Raw genomic sequence first — 21,068 nt, forward strand, 5'->3', positions numbered from 1 at the left:
AAAAAATGCGACACAACGGTAGGTTTGATTCTCTATTACGTTTGATTCAAAATTCAAATATACCGTGCGAAATATTAGTTATTGCAGCCCACAGTTCGCAATATCTCTGACTACCCCATTTCTATTGGTAGTCGTGAAGGCATATATAAAAATAAAGAATAAAGACCATTATGTTTATTTTAGTGAAATTGACCTTTAATAGAATAATTAGTCTTATAAATTAACTTACATACTTAGGTACTAAGTGATACATGTATCTATGTATAAATTGTTAGCCCTATTATTTTCTCATTACTTATTCTAATTGCTAACTTAGTGGATACTGAACGTACAAACTGTCCTTTACAATTACCTCAATATACATGAAATATGAGTCCACCAGTACCAAAAGAAAGGGGGAAGGGGATTGTTAGTAATCTGCGTTAATAATCTCATTGCTAGTAATGTATCATATCAGGTTGACCTCCACGCGGTCCCCTCTGGAAACTTTCACGTTAAATTTCTGCTGAATTTGCCAGGATGTGCTAACTGACTTGACCACATACTCATCTTATTCTACTCCACTCCACACCAGCGTATACCGTTAGCGCAAGGGAATGCACAATTCCATTATCATCCCTTGAGTACCAAAACGACTTAATGTACGTGAGGACCTAATAAAGAAATAATAACACCGACCTACCGATGAAAGAGTTAACATTTTACCTACTATAAGAAGTATCTAATAAAACAAAAATAATATTAAAACAACTACTTACAATGTTACTGGAATTAGTAATATCGTATGTTTAGGTATACTATGTGCGCTGTAGCATGGTGCGGATGACAGTTGCTTTATTTAACAGTTGCTAAATTTAAGTTACTACAAAGATTTAATATATCACGAATGTGGTACAGCTGATATATTAAATCATAATTTGTAAATCGCGGCAACTTTCATGTGTGAAACGAAATTGTCACCCTCATCATGCAACAGCGCACATGGTATAGACATTGTGATTCTAAAATTTAAGTTAGTAATAAAATTGAAAACCGTTCTGTCACTGCCGTGTTGACCGTACTGGCAAAATATATTGAGGTAATTAACATGACCAATATAATAAAGTATTTATATTACACTTATACTTATCTAATATAAAATAGTGGACAAAAAATCGAATTATTATTTAGTATTAGGTAGGTTGGAGTATAATAATAATAATAGAAATATCAAAACAAATTTTAAAAATAATATACATTAATAGAACAGCACAATACAAACAGTCATATGGATTTAAATATTTGTACCGTTCAAGAATCAAACCCGCAACCATCGGAAGTAAGACGGTGCTGAAACGCCAGACCACTGAGGCTGTTACATATATAAATAAATATATTTAGATACAAAAATAAGGTAAACAATAAATAATAAACGTAAACATATATAAAATATTAAATTACACTATAATATCATCAACTTCAGAGGAATAAAGCACACTGATCAATATATTCAGGGCGATGCCGACGGATTTGAAACCCAATGTAATGTTGTTTAATATCTCAGCAACGCGATGGTCAGGTTGATGGTTTATATTGTAAATGCAGCCTAACACTAGCGCCACTAAGGCTGATACCACCTGTTATAGAAAAAAAACAAATAAAATTAAAGCAAAATGAAACAAAAAAACATAATTCACTAAAGGCGATACCACCTGTCTTACACAAAAATAAATATTAAACAGGAATATAAAACAGATTAAATAAAACCGACAGATGAGATTTTGGAATGGTGGAGGATTTGAGGATGAAATCAGTCATATCAGAAAATTTATGGAAAAACATGCTTTCATACAATGAATTTAAATTCAAAGACTCTTTCCACAAAATAGGCTAATTCTAATACTAAGGCTAATTTCCTCTAAATATTTTATTAAAATTAATTAATTTATTAGCTTTTACACTACCACATACATTACTATACACATACTATGTTATGGCATTTATGGCACATTATATATTGCTGTTACTCGAGAATTGTCGACTCCCAACTATTTTAGTTGAAACTTTCTAACACAAATACGTTTCTTTACTAGCCAGTTGTAACTCTATAGAGAAATTCTCTCTTCGTAGTCTCAAGTCCATTTTAGAGAGCTTAAATTGATTCTCAATTTATTTTACTTATTTAGCATTAGGCATACTTGCAACTGGTAACAAAATTTACACTCTGAAATGGACTTAGTTTGCCGTTTTCAAAAACATCTACTTGCCATTTATATTATATAAACTACGGGTTGTTCATAAATTATGTTACACGAATTTATTGATTTTTGACCTTTCCCATGTCTTTGTCACAATTGTAAGACTACATATTTTACTATTTTAAATATAATATGTAGAAATTTGCATCATTTCATTTTGAAACCTCAGGTCATCAATTTGCAAATTTTGAAACCTCAGGTCTCAAATTTTATTTCACCGTCTAACCCATGTCACCTCGCCACTACACATCTTTTGTGGTTGTAGCCCACTTATGCATATGCATATGCAACGAAATATCTCCTTTGGTAGTATACACTCTATCCTTAGCAAAAACCATCGCTTCTAAGAATTTCCTTCAATTTTTGTTCTACGGAACAAAAATTGAAGCGAATTGTTTGAAAAAGGGCGAACTTTGAAAAAGATGCTAAGATCGTAATAGATCTATGCACCTGACAATAGCCCAAAACCCCCCCAATAAAAAAAACATCAACAACTCTGTTCCTCTCCTGTTGATTTGTGGAATAATTTATGGATGCCACTATGAATTACCATTAAGTTTGATACTTAAATACTCGTATATACTTATATGTGGTACTTATTTCATTGCTTAGAGCTAAAATAGTCATACAAATTCGACGTTCTGTTCCCAAGAAAGTCTTGTTCAGAGAGCGCGGGGTCAAGACCGAAAGTCATTTTGATGACGTCACAAAAAACCACGCCGGTCATGAGACCAACAGACACATGATAGAGCCAGTCTGAAATCTTCTTCTTGGATTGGCTGCCTTCTTCGTCCATAAATGTAATGATTAAAGCCAGGACTCCCGCGCTCGCCTGTACCAAGGAAAGCAAATATAATTACTGAAATTTTAATATGAGTAACTGCATTCATAAACAAACGTCTCTATTATTAACATTATTAGATAATACAATAAAGATTATTCCATATAACTGACATTAGGTGCTCTTGTAATTTAAAAAAAAATATTAATCCCTCTATGTTACATTTTAAATAAGTTTGTGTAGACAGTGTTACATTAGTTAGTGGAATAATATTACTAAATAAATGCCTGTAACGATAAAATCATTCATTTACAACTATGTAATATCAACAAAGAACTATCTAAAAAGAAAGATAATATAGATAATAATACTTATTTAGGTTTAAACAAAAATAGATGCCCAAATATCCCACTTTTTTCAACCTCTTTATTTTTACACAGTTTGAAAACAGTTTATTACATCTGAACACATTTTTTAAATACTAATTTAATACTAGTATTCACAGTAGTAGTCTGGTAATCACAGATTTATATGAGTCTGACATTTAATTAAATTATAAAAAATATAATGAGGTATTTTAAACTCCTGTAAAATTTCCTTTCTTTAAATATTCACTGTTGATATATTTAAGTCGTTCTAACACTAACGGACTATTCGAATATTCTATACCAAACGCCGAAATGACAATATTAATGACGGATATGACAAATATGAATATGACAATGACGTCGTTGAGGACTAGCGCCGAAGGTTGATCCTCGTGGTCGTTCAGATCCAATCCCCCAATAATGACGAAAAGCAATCCAATGAGAAGCTAGAACAATTATTTAATGAATGGAATCAGTAGAATGTAACAGTCCGGTCGCTGAATGTTACAAAGTTTGCGTTTCTGACAGTCTTTCTTATTTGATTATATCAAAACAAATAGTTGATATAATCTTGAAACAGCGCAGTTTGATGTGGTTTGACTTTCAAAATGTTAAGTAGTTAATATTTAAAAATTTTAGGCCAAAATTAATACGTTTATTGTAAGTAGGAATAATTATTAAATTTTTAATGTTATCAACTTATCACTCGTCAATAAGGCAAAAGATATTTAAAATTTTGGCATAAATTGTACGTCAGTTCAAAGTTACATCGCCATTCGATCCCGACCTGTCAGAAACGAAATCTCTGAGCGGCCGGACTTTACTTAGGTCAGTGTTCCGCAAAGTATGTGCTCGCAGTACACTGGTGTAGGAGTGGGAGTCATATTATTAGCAATGTCACTATGTCAGGTCGACTTACAAGCAATTGCATATGGAAACGATCGCGGTTAATTCCTAATGAATTTGCTAACAGATCTGACTTCATTCGTTGGTGTCTCGTCAGCGTGTACCGTTAGGGCAGGCGGATGCACAAAAGTACACTAGTATACCATGAAAAGTGAAAGGTCACAAATCAACCCAACCAATAATATTTGTCCCAGTACGAAGTAAGGGACCTTCATAAATTACATCAGTAACCCCCTTCGACGCACCTCATGTTTTTATCAATTATATATCAATTACCATAATACTTAAACTTTATAATTGAAATGTAATATCACAAAATTTAAAACCTCTCCTAGGAGGCTGTGCAGGAATCTTAGATTTCATGATCGTTCAGTTGGCGTCCTGTATGGAATTAGTTGGTGTGCCGTGGACAAGCGACCTTATCAATGATTGTTCTAAGTTTTGATAATGTACATATTTTTCACATATACATAATTTAAACGTAAACATCTTAGTGCTCTTTAGTGTCCTTTTGATTTGATAGATACCGTACCTTGAACACAAAAGGTTTACGGAACACTGATTTAGATAATAGATAATTATAATGAACCTTCGTCGCTCTTCGACTCATAGGTAATAACAGAACGCTGAATATGCAGTAGTATTCAACAAAAACATCAAAACAAAGATAATTAATAGGCACATGCTGGTATTGTACTCGTACATTGTGTATATAAATCTTTAATAAATTCCTAACGGATAGATATAGGTAACTTAATCTAATTAAACAGATATCTACATTAATAATCTTCAACATAAATTTACATAAATATTAGCTAAATAGGTACATGTACGTAAACTATACAACGATCGGTATTAGTATCATTTAATATCGATGCAGATCTAAAATATCTAAATATTTTAGGAGGGTTTTGTGTGCCATCTGCACTCGCACCCTGATGTTGTAAAGGCTAGCTACAATAAACACCAGTTGCTGGTTACGGCCTTAAATAGTTCTAAGAAAACGATATCAGTATAGATAACGTCTATAAATTACGTCACACGTTAAGGGTCGGGGAGGAGGTTACCTTTCTATGACATGGGGGCTGACACTAGGTAAAATTCAGTCCAAAAATACGTTTATCGAAATGTACATTGAACAAAATAATTCTTAATTGTTCAAACTCTGTATGCACATGAGTTTAAATTATTCTGTTGTTTTAATTTAGGACCATCTATTTTAATCATTTCTAAATTTAAAATTGCAAAATGTGTCGCAGTCGCATCGTTATTCTTATCAGAACTAGAATAAATAGTCTTTAAAAATCATGAACTTCGTGTGACGCATTTACAGATGACCTTTTAATCGTATCAACGGGCTTAGATTTAAAAATAATTGAATCAGATATCATGCTATGTACGTAAGTAAATAGTTCTAATCGAGCTCAAGATATCTAGCTAACGAAGAGTCGAAAGCTGAAACAAGCACGTTCAGAGCAGTGACAATAAACGCTGTGGCCGTAGTGGCGTAATTGATGTTCAGGGCTGATGTCTTGTGTCGGGGCTCGTGGAAACGGCAGTCATGCAGTAGGTTTAGTGAGAGAAGCACTAATCCCATCGCGACCTAATGTCGTTAAGTTTAGTATGTGAGCACAAGTTTTATAATAGACTAATTAGACCTAATGTTATGCCTATTGCATAAAATAACCGGATTCAATTGTAATTAGTAGACAGGACTACTACTATTGATGGGAGAAGAAATTGTTAAAAAGATCTAAAATAACCAGTGGAATCAAGAAGACTAATGTTACTAATCTTCAAGCCTACTTTCGCGGGTAGACGAAAGCAAATATTAAACTGAACTGACTAATAGTAGAGTGTGAGTAGAGTTCTTGTCAGATCTTCTTCGTTGGCTCGAAATATTTTCAGAACTGATGATAGATTTAAACTTATAATAAATGCAATAAGACCTACATGAAAATATGTCATTTTTATTTTTGACTAAAACGTATTCATTTAAGGAATCCATTGTAGTCTCTACTATATTTTAAACTGAAGGCAATTTGATTTATCAATAAAGTCGAAGTTAAAATCAACACAACTTAATTTTATCCTCGTCACTATCTCTACCGTTCAGTTTGGCTTGCTGCTTCTTGAGCTTGAGCAGTACAGTACTGTCATGAAACTAAATTGGTATGTGTTTTTAATCAGCTTAATAAAGATAAATCAAATAAGATACTTTTCTTTTATTTGACATATTTTGATTAAGTTCATCCCTTATTAGACGTGTTTATTTCTTGACAATATCTGATGCTACGTGTTATTTCATAAGATTCTTTAATAGGCCTGTATTTTGGAGTACATGTGTATTAGTTCAAGACCTTACATTATTATATGGTCTATATTTTCTACAATATACCACATAAGTTAAGTGCTCACCTGAAGGACGATTGATATGGAAATAAGTACAACGAGTAGAGTGTAGAACTCATGTTTGGGCCCGACTTGCAGCACGTACTTCAACTGAGATGCGTTCGAAGTGAGCAGGGCGATGTCCAGCATGCCCTGCGCCACCGTCTTCTTTGTCGCATACCTGTTTGCATCCAGCCCTTTGACCTGGAAATATTGTTTCCAATTTTTTTTCAAACTGGATAATATAAGATTATATTTTTGTCTACAAGAATTGAAATTCCGCTACTTTATTAACATGAATCCATATCTTCTGTTTCCTTTGAGTAGATACAATCTTACGTGTATGAATTTTATAAGCATAATTTTGTTTTAGGTAAGGAATCCTCAATTTCTTGGGATAGATAGATTAGATACCTAATTAAGGAAATCCTTATAGTCCATATATTAAGAGATTCCAGATATTAAGTCCACGACGTTTATAATTTTTTGTGTGCATAGGAATAAAGCTATTTATAGTATATATAGTAGTTACTTAATTATCTAAAAGAAATAAATAATTATGTTAAATATTGTAGATCAAAATAATAATTCGAACGAGCAAGTGCTCGAAAGATAAAGAATTATTTTCAGTATGCACTTGCGCCCGAAAGCACACAGTTTGCGGTCTGTCGAAAAACTATAATTATAAATATCTATTTACGTCAGTGCGGATAGCAAGAAGTATATTTTTAGTAAAAACCACTGCGTAATAAATATATCATAATAAAAATTACATCGTCGCTAACAATTTCCGTAGGTGCATTTTGTCCGATATAAACTATATCTTCAATATTCACTGTAGGATTTTCACTAGCGTCACTATTTTCAATTTTCTCCGTTTCCCCTGCCATTATTTATTATTGTTTACACTTAAATATAGTTTTATAATGTTTGTTTGTTCGCGTGTCGAAGTCTACTGAAACGGTTAGTCAAAACTATGTAAGAAATCGAATGTTTTGCGGTACTTCCTTTAAACAAGGCCAATACAAAAAGATGATTAAACGATAAATAAGTACTTCCAGATACCTTGTAGGGAGAATTAAACAATTAATAATGCGAATATTATTAATATAGAAAGGAATATGCGTTGTACTGGACGATGATTGCGTTGCAGTTAATTTCTTATAGGTACTTTCTCTAGTTTGAGTAAATTGGATGTTATCTAATCTATTGAAATGATAATAAATCTTTTATGTATAAAATTAATAGACAATGCTAGAAACATTGTCTATGAATTTATTATCATACTATTTAATTTAACTATAAAACAAAGAATTTAATAGATCTTTATTATCATGCAGATAATAAGTGCGAATGAAAAAAAAATTGTACTCAATTTAATGAAAAACATAGTTATAAAATATGTACATGTATATTTATGTATGCGATATTTATGATTATGATAACCTACCTAATTCGGTAATATTTATATTTGTGACAAATTCTATGCATTTTTTTAATCACACATCTTCATGCTCACCCTCTCATCGTTCACTGTTGCGCCTCGACCGTATATCTTTAGCACAGGCGGTTGCACCATTCCATTATCATTCATAAAAAAATCTAAGCAGCTTTGTAAACTGTGTACTGATTTTTATAGCATACAATTGGGTCTACTTTTTTTTCTGTGGTCATACCCACCACAAATAAAACATGGTCATGCAGCGTGCTCTATCTCTTAAAAACTAGGTTTGAGTCAAAGGGTAGGCCATCTTAGTCCTTCTGAATGGCACAAAAGGGATAGCGATATCCTTCTCATGATGAAGTGATATGATGTGTGTTGTTTGTATTTAAAAGGCGACGTAAGTAGGTAACTTGCTTGCCAGAGAAAAAATATATTGCAAGAACTAGTCCTACTTAAAGTGGAATATTAATTCTTATATTATAACCTGATTTTTAGAAAGCTACATAGATCCACTGCTACATAGAGATATAGAGTATCGAGACAAGACTTTGATTGTTTTTGAATTTAATTGAATGAACGTGAATTAAACCGAAGATAAGTGTTACCATCATGCAATAGTAATTATGTGCTATATACGATTTCTTCTAGTATGTAACAATTAATTTTTCAGATCAAACAATTAACACACTTATACATGGCAATCACATTTTAGAAATTGATATCTGCTAAAACAATAGCCCTAGCAGCACAGTTAGGTAGCCAAACTCTACTTGTAGAGTAGAAAAACAAAAATTCATAACAACGTAACGAACAGAAACTCAAAAACTTCGTTCAAAAAAAATATGAAATCTAGAAGGATCTAGTGGTGGGAGGGTTCTTTAATTTTGTGATGTTACAATTTTCTTTGAATATTAAAACTTTTCAAATGTGACCAACTGTGATAGAGGGAAGTTGGTGTCACGTATTTATGGAGAATGGCCCTTAACTTAAAACAAGTAATTATGTTTTAAAATACTTATGTAATTATTTAAATAGAAATTTTATTGTTTTATTTATGTAAATTAGTTATATATATGTAATATATTTAATGGCTTCCCACTGCACCCGTACGAGGCCAGGGCGGGCATTTAAATAAATAAAACAATGAAAAATTTATTTCAATAATTACATAAGTATTTTATATGTATTATACCTATAAACATCCCTCTATGTATTGGTAAAAACTGCACTAAAATCCGTTGCGTAATTTAAAAGATATAAGGAAAAAGACAATGGAAGCGGCTTCATTATATAGTGTGAGTATAGACTGTTACTAATAATAATTTATATATATAAAAAAATAAAACAGTTTATCTGACTGCATTTATCTAATGCGTATTGTTATAATTGCGACTTTATTATATAGTATGTAATAATTATAGACTGTTATTAATATCTAATAGTTTACATATCTATGTAAATAATAAAACAGTTTATCTAATTCGAATTGTTATAATTAAGTAGATATCATGTCATAAGTAGGTAATTGTTCCCAATATAACCAATACGTAAATATTGCAACCTCGGTAGAAGGCCAGATGTATTGAATCAATTAGATACATTTCAAACACGCAATAGTTTACATAGTTGTAGATATTTTGAGTAGAGATAACATAGAAAACAATATTGCATTATAATGTGTGATAGATCACATTGGCTTAGAAATAGAATGAATACAAACTTAAAAATTAATGCCTAAAAATTATCGAAGCTGTTCAACTTTCATTTTTTTTATACCACGTAGGCGGCAAACAAGCATACGTCATTCACTTTGCAATTATTTTTTAATTTTACTTAACTGTTGATTCTATATTAAAAGACGATTTTCAAACAAGAAGAAATATTTTATCAGATCTAATTCGGACGAAAAAAAAATCTATCAGTCCTATATTAATCAAAAATTTGGAAGACTATCCATATGAGCGCCCTAAAATTATGTACAAGCAAGGAGACGACACTCGTTTAATGTTTCATGGAGAAGAATAGAGCTGGACAAGCAGGATCCTATGTCTATTGGGTCTATTCAACGGTGTTGTTTTCTTGGAGAAGAACTGTCCAAACAGGCTCCTATTTCTCTTGCATAGACTCATCTACTCAACGGTGTAGTTAGTCGATTTCCAGATCTAGATATTTACATGTAAATTGCTGGTTTTCTGTAGTAGTCGGTAAATTATTTAGATTGTATATAAACTTAAGATTGTTTTATTTATTTTGTATATGTATGTAATCTTCTAGATCGAAATATACTATGATCTACTCACATTTCGAAGGCCTGCTGGTAATATCGAAGCCATTGTGAAAAATTTCTCTTCAACTTAGAACTCTCATAATTTTAAATTATGTGAAAAGATTTTATCAAGCATTTTATTTTTTAGTGCAAAGTTCGTGAGAACCAGCGACAGACAGTCATTGTCGATGACTCGGTTTAATTCAATACTATAAAATCGATGTCGTTACTTAGGTGACGGGAATAAACAACATTTACCTATACAAATTATTGCTTTGCCTATATCTTTAAATAATATATCTGCAATTTAATATTTCGGTCAAGTGTGAGAGGATTATTTTGTTTTCTTCTTTTATAAATTGACATGATGGAATTCGGTAGTATATAGGAATAGAAATTTACACTACTACTCATTTCACAATATATATTGGAATATCTTTGGCACACCTTATTTGTCATGCTATACCACTCCTGAGTCACTTTCAGTATTTAAAAACAAAAAAACTAAATATTAAAAAATATACCATTTCGGACTGGTATAAAATTATTTTTTTTCTGTCTCAATTTCATTACTATTGATGTAACCGTTAAGGCGCCAAACAAACGAACTTTCACATTCAAAATCAATTATAATACATATATCATTGGCTTTCAGGCCTTTTTTCTTGACTAATATCCGTAAGGCAATTATTTAACGAAACAAAACAAATGAACCCAAAATTTCGATGGACTGACATTGTCATTATACACACAGCGTTATTATTACATGACCACGTATGGCCTATTTTTGAAAAATGGATATGGTAAGAACACTGATGACCCACCTGATAGTAAGTGGAAACCGTCGCTTTAAATAGGTACATGAACTGTACCAAGGACATCACGTCGTCCTATAACGTGGTACTTACCGCAAGCTACCGCTCCAGACTGCGATGCATGGTTTCGTAATTTTCGTCCTACCAGATTTTTTTGCTAAGTATATCTCACACTTTTACCGAAATAGAGCTTACAAAGCATGCTGCTTGGCGGCTGAAATAGGTGAGGCAGGATTACGTACCCAGACAACTATGTACAATAATCTAAAAATCCGTGAAAACCGATCAAAAACTATTCTGTCCAAATTTACATACATATTATGTACATTGATTTAACCTTTCGTCAGTTTTTAGTTCCAAAACCTTTATAAAAACATGTGCGCTCATGCAACTCTGCATTAAAAAAAAATGCAAATGTTTGTAACTAGATATTAAATTTTAATCCTTAGAGTTAAATCCCCATAATAATATTTTTTTAAGTTGATGCGGAGTTGAATAAAACTCAATATAATAACTTACATATTGACTTCCTACAGCAGTTATATTTATACACCATACTAGCTATTCGGCCTGGTTTTGCACGGGTGTACATGTATTATATATTTATATATATACCTAAACCTTCGTCTAGAATCACTCTATCTAATAAAAAAACTGCTTCAAAATCCGTTGCATAGTTTTAAAGATTTAAGCATACATAGGGACGGACAGGCAGCGACAGCTACTTTGTTTTATAATATGTAATAATGAAGTGAATGTTCGGTTCTTTCACTCCGCGAACCAAAATATGACTGTAGAGATCATAATTTAGATTCATTGCACACGTAATTATTAAAATCGCCATTTATATATAGCACTTTATGTATATATGTCAGTCATCAGCTGGTTGCCATTTCAATCAAATGTCTTGTTATATCGTATAAAGGTTCTTTAAAACAAAACAACCTGTAAGGGGATTCCACGTCAGTGCAATATTGTAATTACAGCCCTAGTGAATAAATCGATACCCAACTATTACAATTAATATAATAATATTGACTAATTGTTCAGTTGCTGCAGTTGGCAGTGCAGAGTTAAATATATGCTTAAACAGATTCATCTACTGCTAGGGTATCATAAAAGCTATTATAGTAGTACAGTAAAAGCATATCACGTCAGTTGTATTAGACAAGAGAAAGATACCTAACTAACGATTAGCGCTTTGTTATTATTCCTTAACTTATATTATTATTAAAAATCATACCTATATTTATTATGTTTTAGTTGTCTATCAATAAATATTTCTTAAATAATTAAAATTATTTTCTACTAAGATTAAACTGCGTATTTTTTCTAAAACTTCGAAACTGAAGTTTAAAATCCCGCGCTTGTTTATTTTTAGATTAATATTTTTTTAAAGCAAAATTTGGTCCAATAAATTTAACTTCGTAAATACATAGATAATTTATAGTCTAATGAAATCTTTAACTATCTATGACAGAAACAGATTTTGTTTAAATTACTTTCAAAATTTCTATTTTTGTTTTTGCAACTTTTAAATGTTAATAGGAATGAAACGTGTGTGCGCTCGCTGTTCGTTTTTGCGTCCTTCCTTCCGTCTGTCAAAAGTGTTTCCTTTTCTTTCGAGAGATCGTATTTGTTTTTGCGAAAATATAAACATTATTATTTTTTTATGTATATAAACCTTTATTCTGTATATTGTATAGTGATTGCATGTTATATTAATTTTATATTGATTCTATTTTAAGTGAATAATCATGTGAAAAATCGTGTCAAATCGTGTAGTGCTGTATGTTGTTTTTGTTAGAAGTAAATCACGCAGATCTTCCAGATGCTGCCTTCCATGCCCATCCTGTTTACGAGAGACAGTCAGGATGCGTTTGGTAATAAAATCGAACCAAGTACAAGCTTTTTCAACCAAAATTCACTTCCAAAACCCGTGATCAACCCTGAGGTGAGTCAGTGTGTTGAGGATTTATTTTTACATATCTTGCAGTTATAAGGAGTTCTAATGAAAAATCTTTACCTAAACTCGCTGATATAACATTCTAGCTTATGATATTTACACTCTGTGAACCAAAACATGACTGTAAAGATCATAATTTAGATTCATTGCACACATAGTTATTGACGCCATTTTTAAATAGCACTTTATGATTTCGCTAACAATTAATATTTTATTTTTCTTCAGTCACTCACTCAGAAGCCTCAGAAAAACGCGAAAGAATCTTATGTCACACAAAAGGAAACAAAAGGCAAAGGCAATTCTAAAAAGAAACAGGACCCGCCTAAAATTGACGACAGAGCATTGGAGAATGGTGAGTGGAATAGATAAGTAATGATTAATATTCTATTTGTAATATAAACATGTATTTTGACTATTGTACTAAATGTTTAATTTTTTGAATTCCCAGATTGTTAAATGCTATAAGCAGATAATTATAATTAATTTGTTATCCTGTAATCCAAAAGAAATAATGGGATGAAATCTGGAATTAGTAATTTAAATTAAATTATTAATGGAAAAAATTAAAAACGTTTTAAATCAGTAGTGGATAAACAGAGTCAATGATAATAGTATATTTTTAATGCTGCTATACTAAATAAATTAATATTTATGTATAAATTAATTACATTTCTCTATAATAACTATCATACCTGGTTAATATTTGTAAATTTAATTATGTGTTAATATAATGTATATTTCATTATTTAATCCATTTTCTTTCAGCATTAGTCACATCTTATTACAACAAAGTAAAATCAAAATTCTCCTCAAACTCATCAGCGGTAACTAATAAATTTCGTCAATTCCAAAATATATTAAAAATGTTTGACCCATCTAAAGAGACTCCAGTGCAATTGTATAGGAAAATTGAAGAGTTATTTGGAGATGATCATAAGGATATGGTAGAGGAGTTTTTATTGTTCTTAAAGCCAGGCCAAGCTGCAGAAATTGGGCGGTTCATGGACTATTTCACACTCGTCCAGATGACCGGTTTTATTGAATTACTTCAAGTGAGTATCTTTTATAAAATTGTAAGTACACAAATTTATTATTTGTTTACTTATTTTTAACATCCGAAAATGTGCTTTTACACTCACATATTTTTAATATGAAAGTTAACGAATGAAAAAGGGTAAGACAACTAAAGGAATTATGAATGGACTGTATGAAAGAGGGTACACATAAAATGAAAGTAACCTCAGATATGGCAGCAGTATATTATCTTCTAACTAGGCACTGGTAGAAGAAGATGACTTACTGCCCATGATGACCCCAAATAACAGATTAAAGGCAACACAATGATGATGACACAGGTTATGGACATAGAGAGGAATGAATGTGCTTTCTAATTCTATTATTTATTCCAACCATATGTTTGCAACATTCCAAATAATGAAAACCTGACAACTACACTCTATAAAGTAACTTTCATCATCCTCAGTATGAGACAAGGTATAGGAACACCTTTATGTGTATAAAGAAAATTTACGAAAGCATGAGCCAACTTGCTATCCAGTGTATTTGCATACTACTGATCTGATGGTTTATCTATCAGGAGAATCTTCTCTTGTTTCATCCCACCACCTATTAAAGTATATAAATATAAATTTTCATCCTTCACCCTTTTATTATTATAGCTTTAAACATTCACATAACACATACTTTTCTAACATATAATGATTAGGGTAAAAGCCTCCATCTTCTGCTGTTCACCATTACAAATAGACTCAAAAATTTTACAAGAATTAAAAATTTTGTTACATTTCTACGATTATAGATTACATATTCATCACTAGTTTGTGCCATCTTATGATTACGAAAAAATAGAAGATCAGAAACAAATTTAGCATTTTTTTTAATGTATGTATGTATAATGATACACATGCCTCTACTAACGGTTTACACCAGTGGAGGATTATAGGATGAACATGAAGTCAGACCAATCCAAGCACTTTGTGATATATTCACCAGGAATTTATCATGATGATGTCTAGGAGAAATCATATGGAGTTAACTTATGGACTTAACTTGGTACATTCAGAGCAGTTCCAGTAGTGCTGTAGATTTAAAGGATCTATTTACTTGACATATGTCAAGATTCACCTTCACTACTCATGTTCTCTTCCTAGCTAAATTTAGTATAACCTGCTAGAGTAGCTCTAGACACATTCTATTATAGATTTTGATATTCCATACGCCACGTCCATTATTATGCTTTAAATTATAGATTACATTTTCCCGTAAGCCGACGGTCTTACGCAAAATACTGAGGGCGCTCACGACCGGTATCAACAGTGGGAGAAGCGAGGACATGAAAACACGTGTGCTGCCCCACCTGCGATCGAACCCGCGCCTCACACAAATGTTCAAAGCGATGTTTCCTGATGAACGGCCCCCAGAAAGGTATTATTTAATCAATACAGACAGCTTTCCAATTTTAATAGGATATGAAATTCACTATGAATGACCTTCACTTTTGCGGAAAGACTTATTCTGATGGGTACTAAAACATGCTTAAAAATAAATTGAATGAACAAAAAATATTCTTTGAAATCTACTTGAAGATCATGATTTTCTTACACTATAGTAAGAATAGCAATGCCTGTGTCAGGTAATGAGGATAAAATAAATAATCATAATAAAAAAAATATATAATTTGGAGATGCATAATGAATAGCATAATATTTTTTTATGGAAGTAAATTATAAAAATAGTTTAATTGTATGATAGCTGCTGAATATATAATAATAATTATAATAAATTCACAAAAATCATATCATCAATATTGTCCACAGTTTATATGAGAATGGGTCAGACACAATAAATGAAAGCTTCCTCACCAGAGACAAAGGTTATGATGTATGGGAATTTGATGAAGAGACTGACAATAAGAGGAAATTGAATGACAAAGAGAGTTTGGATACTGTGGTAAATATCAATATTTCTTATACATATTAAAATGGTAAATATACCATTAATACAAATGGTATAGTTACCATGATTTCTTTGTTTTAATGCATGATGATGGATTTACTGATGACCTGTACTAACTGTTTATGCTGACTGGGCGCCAGTGCAGGATGATTATGAGTATGAGGTCAGGTCAGTTAGCTCATTGTGACAAATTCACCAGGAACTTATCACAATGGTTTTCAAATGGGTTGCTAGCATTGGGGTCATTAGTCCACATTTCTAACAATCCCCTTCCTACCATCAAATCATCAAATCACCATGATCAAATTATTTCTGTGCTATTTGTATTAAATAACTAAAAAAGCTTACAACAATGTGAGTATTGAATCAATATTCATTTTTACAATAGATATTGACACCTTAGCCTACTATGTTCTATTTTTTATTGTAATGTTGACAGTAGCTGTGAGCCTATACAGCTTCACCAGACAATGACTGTATCCCCTGAGTTGTATGTAATAATAATAATAATCTCATGCTCAGCTTGTGTTAGGGGTACTAGATAACTGATACAAATACATAGATTTTTTTTCATAAATTCATACATATTATACATAGAAAACACCCAGACCAATATATAAAGTCATATTCATGAATACAAATGTCTGTGCTGTGCGAGAAATCAAACTCGCAACCATCGAACGTAAAGCGGTGTGCATTTTGACAAACTCAGTGGTTTACACTGAGGTCGTCAAAATCAATATGTAGCATATACATTGGGTCTAGATGAATTGAGGTTTCAGAATAGGCATTTAGTATGATTGTGCCTAAACAATAAAAGTTCATTAAATTGCTGTGAATACAAAAATCTAATATATATAATTCTTGTGTCATTATATTAGTTACCATAATCCTCCGAAAAGGCTTGTGAGGTCTGTATATAGTATATAGTATACACCATAGGCTTGACTGATTTTTATGACATTTTATATGCATATACGGAATATGCATATAAAATGTCATAAAAATCAGTCTGAAAATCAACTACTATCTCTATATATCATACTCCTAAGAGATAAGGATTGTCACCCCAAACATTTTATTTTTATTTTTTTATAATGTGGCATTAAAAGTGCATCAACCTTAAATTTTTACCCTTCTGCCATCAACACTTCTTTTTTAATAGCGATTTTAATGTATATGGCAAAAAAATTTTTGGGGGGTCAGCTAGTAGTTATATAAAACAGCACACATCTGAGTTTTATGTAATGTGGCTTAACATTTTTATACATATTTTTTTAGATCAACTAATTCACTATATTGTATGATTTAGTGAAATAGTTGATGTCAGTATTTATTTAAAATTAATGACAAAATTAAAATAATTTACAAGCTATCTAGTCATTGATAATCTGTCTTCTAAAATGCAAGCAAAAGAATAGCATTTTTCTTTTTAATATTTTTATCTTACAGTATCTTCATGGAAGAGTTTTCCTTCAGCATGGGAGGTTACTGCGCTCAGCGCGCGTCACATATCCGTATAGCAAGGAGCCGTATCGGGTGCATGCACGGCGGCTAGCACCTCCACATTGTCATCTTTCGCCGTCTGAGTCGGAAGAAGAGAGGGCGTCACCAAAACGCAGCAGCAAAACAACATCAAAAATCCCACCGAAAAAAACAAAAAAGCAACTGAAATCGCCTACAAAAAGTGTAAAAGACGTAAACGACAATACAAAAGTTAAAGAAACTGTCCCTAATGTTTTAAATAGTCCTAAAACCGTAAAAGGTAGATCACAAAATAATACTAAGAAAAATTGCAAGCATAAAAAAGAACATGATAATATTGTGCAAAAAAAGGATAGAAAAGAAAATAAGAATCAATCAAGTTGTAAAAAAGAGGAAGGCTCAAAAGCGAAACAGACAAAAGTGGAAACTGTTCCAATTAGTACAGAAAGGAAAACGACTGAAATTAAGAATAATAGTTGGACAAGAGATGAGGACAAAACTATGTTAGAAGTGCTCAAAGGCGAAGCAAGTTCGGAACAAGTTTTCTGCAGGATAAGCAAACTGCTTCCACATCGTTCAGTCACTGAAATAAAGGAAAGATTCTGTCATGTAATGAATCTGTTACAACAGATGCAGATGGACGTCGGTGGAGTAACTTAGCAGAGTAATTTTAAAATTTATCTAATCTAAGATATATTTATAATTTTGTATAAAATAAAATATATTTTTGACTTACCATGTTTCTTTTTTTGAAATGTAATAGGAACTATTAAAAGTATATTAAGGTTTTGACAATTATAAAATTAAAAAGTGTCAATAGTGTATTTTGATAGATAGCATTATATTTTTTTAATGTTTTTCTAATAAAAATAATATGATGTTCAAGTTAAGTGAAGAGTATTATTTGAGGAAATGTTTTCTTGAGCGTGAACAAGTCCCGACCCAAACAGTGATGAGGAATAGGATGTCACCATCATTCGCAAATGTTTATTTTAAGTCAATGACCCCGAAGTTAAAAGTACTCGCTGGTTTAGAACCACCTATGAAAGGTGGTGGCAGTGATTGGTTCGTGCCACCCGGAGAACTTTTAAAGGGACGGGCCGTCATGAAACCTGTGAAAAAAGAGTATCTTTCAAAGTTAGGGTGCGACGGCATTGGTTTGTTTGGAGAGAAGTTAGTTGAAATTCAGAATAAGAAAATGGAAGCGGAAAAAAAATATTTGCTTCAACAAAACGACATAAATTGGAAGAAAACTATTAAAGCGACTTGCCGCCAACAATGGGCCGATTGTTCTAAAGAAGCTGCTAAACAAAATACTATTAAAATTCAACAAGCCTTCCACGAATTTACAACATTGTATACTACGTCTATATCTAAAATGGAATTGATACTTCATGAGGCAACTGTGAAAGAAATCAAAAGAGTTAAAGAAGAGGCCTACAATAAAATGAACCTTCTTTACAAAAGATTGTTGAAGCAGCAAGCCACAATGCTGTATGACGAATATACTGAAAAATTGTTAAAAGAGAAGGCTGATCTTAAATCCCAATTTATACAAAATGTAGACGAAGCAAGGTCGCTTACGGTAGAACAAATACATGACATAAACGTTGAAAAACATGTAGTTGTAGAGAAGTTAAGAAATTTTCTGGAATGTCAAAACTTAGCTTGTCAAGTGTACGTAGCTTTGAAAGAAAGAGAAGAGTGTAAAAAAGAAATGCAGCTATCAACGCACGAACACAATAAGAAAGTAAAATCTTTGTCAGAACAAATAGCAATGAAAGATTTTGAAATCCAGTTAGCAAAAGAAAAGGAGCGGAAATGTCAAGAGTTCAATAAGATATGGCAAAAAAAGGTATGCGAAGTGGTTAAAAGATTTCAACTATTTGTTGCATTCTGCCTAAACACCTTACCAGAACATGCCGAGTTTTTCATGAACATGGAAAAATTAATGTTGTTGCAATTGACTGAAGTATTAGAAAATCCTAGCGTTGAAAGTATTTTTATGGTTGAACAAGATGAAATGCAACAAACGCCAGTACCTCGACCACATCCGTTCTATCTCTTTTGTGATAAAGGATATAAACCAAAACTTGAGCAAAATCTCTGTCCGAAACGCTGTACTTCTAGTGCATCACAACTGCCAGTTATTGTTATAAACAAAAGATGCATCTATTCTGCTTGCGACAATTTTGCTATGTTCACAGATAAAGTAAAGCAATATATTCAGGGTCGCGGGGGAGATGATGAAGATTTCATTGATGATTATGTTTATGAGCATGCGATTCCTTTTAAATTTACTTCATCGCAGCAGCTCTTAGACTTGAAGTTAGAAAGCTCTATTTTCCAAATTTTACAAAATGAATTGCCAAACATTAATAATGTTCCTCTTGATTGTTGTATTTGTAAAATACCTTACTGTTTCTGTAATCCACTGCAAGCAAAAATGATGCCATCAATTACTCGTATAGAAACAGATAACGAACCAACTGTATGTATATCTTCGGGGAACAAGATCGAAACTGTAAGTATTGAATTGAAACATGAACGAGAACCAAAATGGGAGAGTTTCATGAATTACATCGAATCTAAAAAATGTACATGCAGCAAAAAAGCCAAGAAACATTTGAAAGAACATGTTCCAATTTATATGAGAAAAATGTCTTGTTTCGATTCACCTGATTTGCCCAACTACGAAACATGTTCTCTTACTACTTTAAAGAGATTGGTGACGAAAGCTCAAGGCATACCTTCTCCTTTGCCACAATCTAAATCACTTGAAAAAAAAACTAAAGATACCAGCACCCAATACACAGAACCAAATTTCGATTACCTGTGCAACTGTTTCTCCGAGATTGAAGTAAAAAAACTTTTCCATGATATTTTAAAAGGATCACAAATGTTCCACATTGAAGGTGAAAACAAATTTGAAGTAGTTGATGGATCAGTAACACCCTCACACTTAACAAAAAATGCAAGCACGTTTGCATTAGATAGAGCTTATTCTTTAAAAAAATTAATTGACGACTCGCCGCAAATTGAGGAAATATTTAGATTCAATGACTGTCATCAATAGAAATGAATTCTTTTGTAACATATATAATAAACAGTACTATTATATTTTACTATATAAATAATATTGTATTACATCTCTTTATTGAAACATTTAATCTTTAACAAATTGACAATGCTGGATCCAGATATTCTCGTTGTGCTGCTGCTCTTAGATCTAGAGACCCTTTAAGATCCTAGTTTAAAAAAGGAACGGGAGTCGAATGCGTAGCGCGAGATTCTTACCCACCAAAAAACCAGTCAATCTCGAGATATGTTTCCACGTTGTTTTTTTGAGAGAGAGAGAAGTTATTCAGTTTATAAATGATTTTTTCGGCTTGGTATACACAATTTTATATTTAATGTATGTTAGTTTGTTTAT

At 31.9% G+C, this 21,068-nt stretch overlaps 3 protein-coding genes across 6 annotated transcripts; 2 read left to right on the forward strand and 1 right to left on the reverse strand.

Annotated features, from left to right (window-relative positions):
- Positions 1–195: 195 nt before the first annotated feature.
- Positions 196–10,547, reverse strand: LOC131852897 (ninjurin-2). Of its 4 annotated transcripts, none has more exons than XM_059203642.1 (3): positions 7,457–7,685; positions 6,711–6,887; positions 196–1,616 (listed from the first exon to the last, which is right to left on the reverse strand). In XM_059203642.1, the coding sequence occupies exons 1-3, from the start codon at positions 7,571–7,573 to the stop codon at positions 1,437–1,439; spliced, it is 474 nt and encodes a 157-aa protein (XP_059059625.1). In that variant the 5' UTR covers positions 7,574–7,685; the 3' UTR covers positions 196–1,436. The 4 variants fall into 4 exon arrangements, with proteins under 4 accessions (XP_059059625.1, XP_059059624.1, XP_059059626.1 ...); XM_059203641.1 differs by lacking the exon at positions 196–1,616 and adding an exon at positions 2,732–3,069 and having other exon boundaries at positions 7,457–7,719; XM_059203643.1 differs by lacking the exons at positions 196–1,616; positions 7,457–7,685 and adding exons at positions 3,560–3,832; positions 10,428–10,547.
- A 2,250-nt stretch (positions 10,548–12,797) lies between these two features.
- LOC131852924 (uncharacterized) lies at positions 12,798–18,371 on the forward strand. Its single transcript, XM_059203674.1, has 6 exons — positions 12,798–13,162; positions 13,400–13,526; positions 13,940–14,226; positions 15,444–15,619; positions 16,012–16,144; positions 17,603–18,371. The coding sequence occupies exons 1-6, from the start codon at positions 13,040–13,042 to the stop codon at positions 18,293–18,295; spliced, it is 1,539 nt and encodes a 512-aa protein (XP_059059657.1). The 5' UTR covers positions 12,798–13,039; the 3' UTR covers positions 18,296–18,371.
- A 60-nt stretch (positions 18,372–18,431) lies between these two features.
- Positions 18,432–20,757, forward strand: LOC131852923 (uncharacterized). Its single transcript, XM_059203673.1, has one exon. The coding sequence runs from the start codon at positions 18,510–18,512 to the stop codon at positions 20,709–20,711; it is 2,202 nt and encodes a 733-aa protein (XP_059059656.1). The 5' UTR covers positions 18,432–18,509; the 3' UTR covers positions 20,712–20,757.
- Positions 20,758–21,068: the final 311 nt, after the last annotated feature.

Source organism: Achroia grisella, unplaced genomic scaffold, assembly GCF_030625045.1.
Source record: "Achroia grisella isolate CSIRO2021 unplaced genomic scaffold, CSIRO_AGI_Agris_v1 utg869, whole genome shotgun sequence".
Classification (NCBI taxonomy): domain Eukaryota; kingdom Metazoa; phylum Arthropoda; class Insecta; order Lepidoptera; family Pyralidae; genus Achroia; species Achroia grisella.

Coding starts and splice junctions, on each gene's coding strand:
- LOC131852897 (XM_059203639.1), bottom strand. CDS start 7,573: ATGGCAGGGGAAACGGAGAAAATTGAAAATAGTGACGCTAGTGAAAAT. Junction 6,888..7,456: donor CGGAAATTGTTAGCGACGAT/GTAATTTTTATT, acceptor CAATATTTCCAG/GTCAAAGGGCTGGATGCAAA. Junction 3,833..6,710: donor CCATATCAATCGTCCTTCAG/GTGAGCACTTAA, acceptor TAATTGTTCTAG/CTTCTCATTGGATTGCTTTT.
- LOC131852924 (XM_059203674.1), top strand. CDS start 13,040: ATGCTGCCTTCCATGCCCATCCTGTTTACGAGAGACAGTCAGGATGCG. Junction 13,163..13,399: donor AACCCGTGATCAACCCTGAG/GTGAGTCAGTGT, acceptor ATTTTTCTTCAG/TCACTCACTCAGAAGCCTCA. Junction 14,227..15,443: donor GTTTTATTGAATTACTTCAA/GTGAGTATCTTT, acceptor TTTAAATTATAG/ATTACATTTTCCCGTAAGCC.
- LOC131852923 (XM_059203673.1), top strand. CDS start 18,510: ATGATGTTCAAGTTAAGTGAAGAGTATTATTTGAGGAAATGTTTTCTT.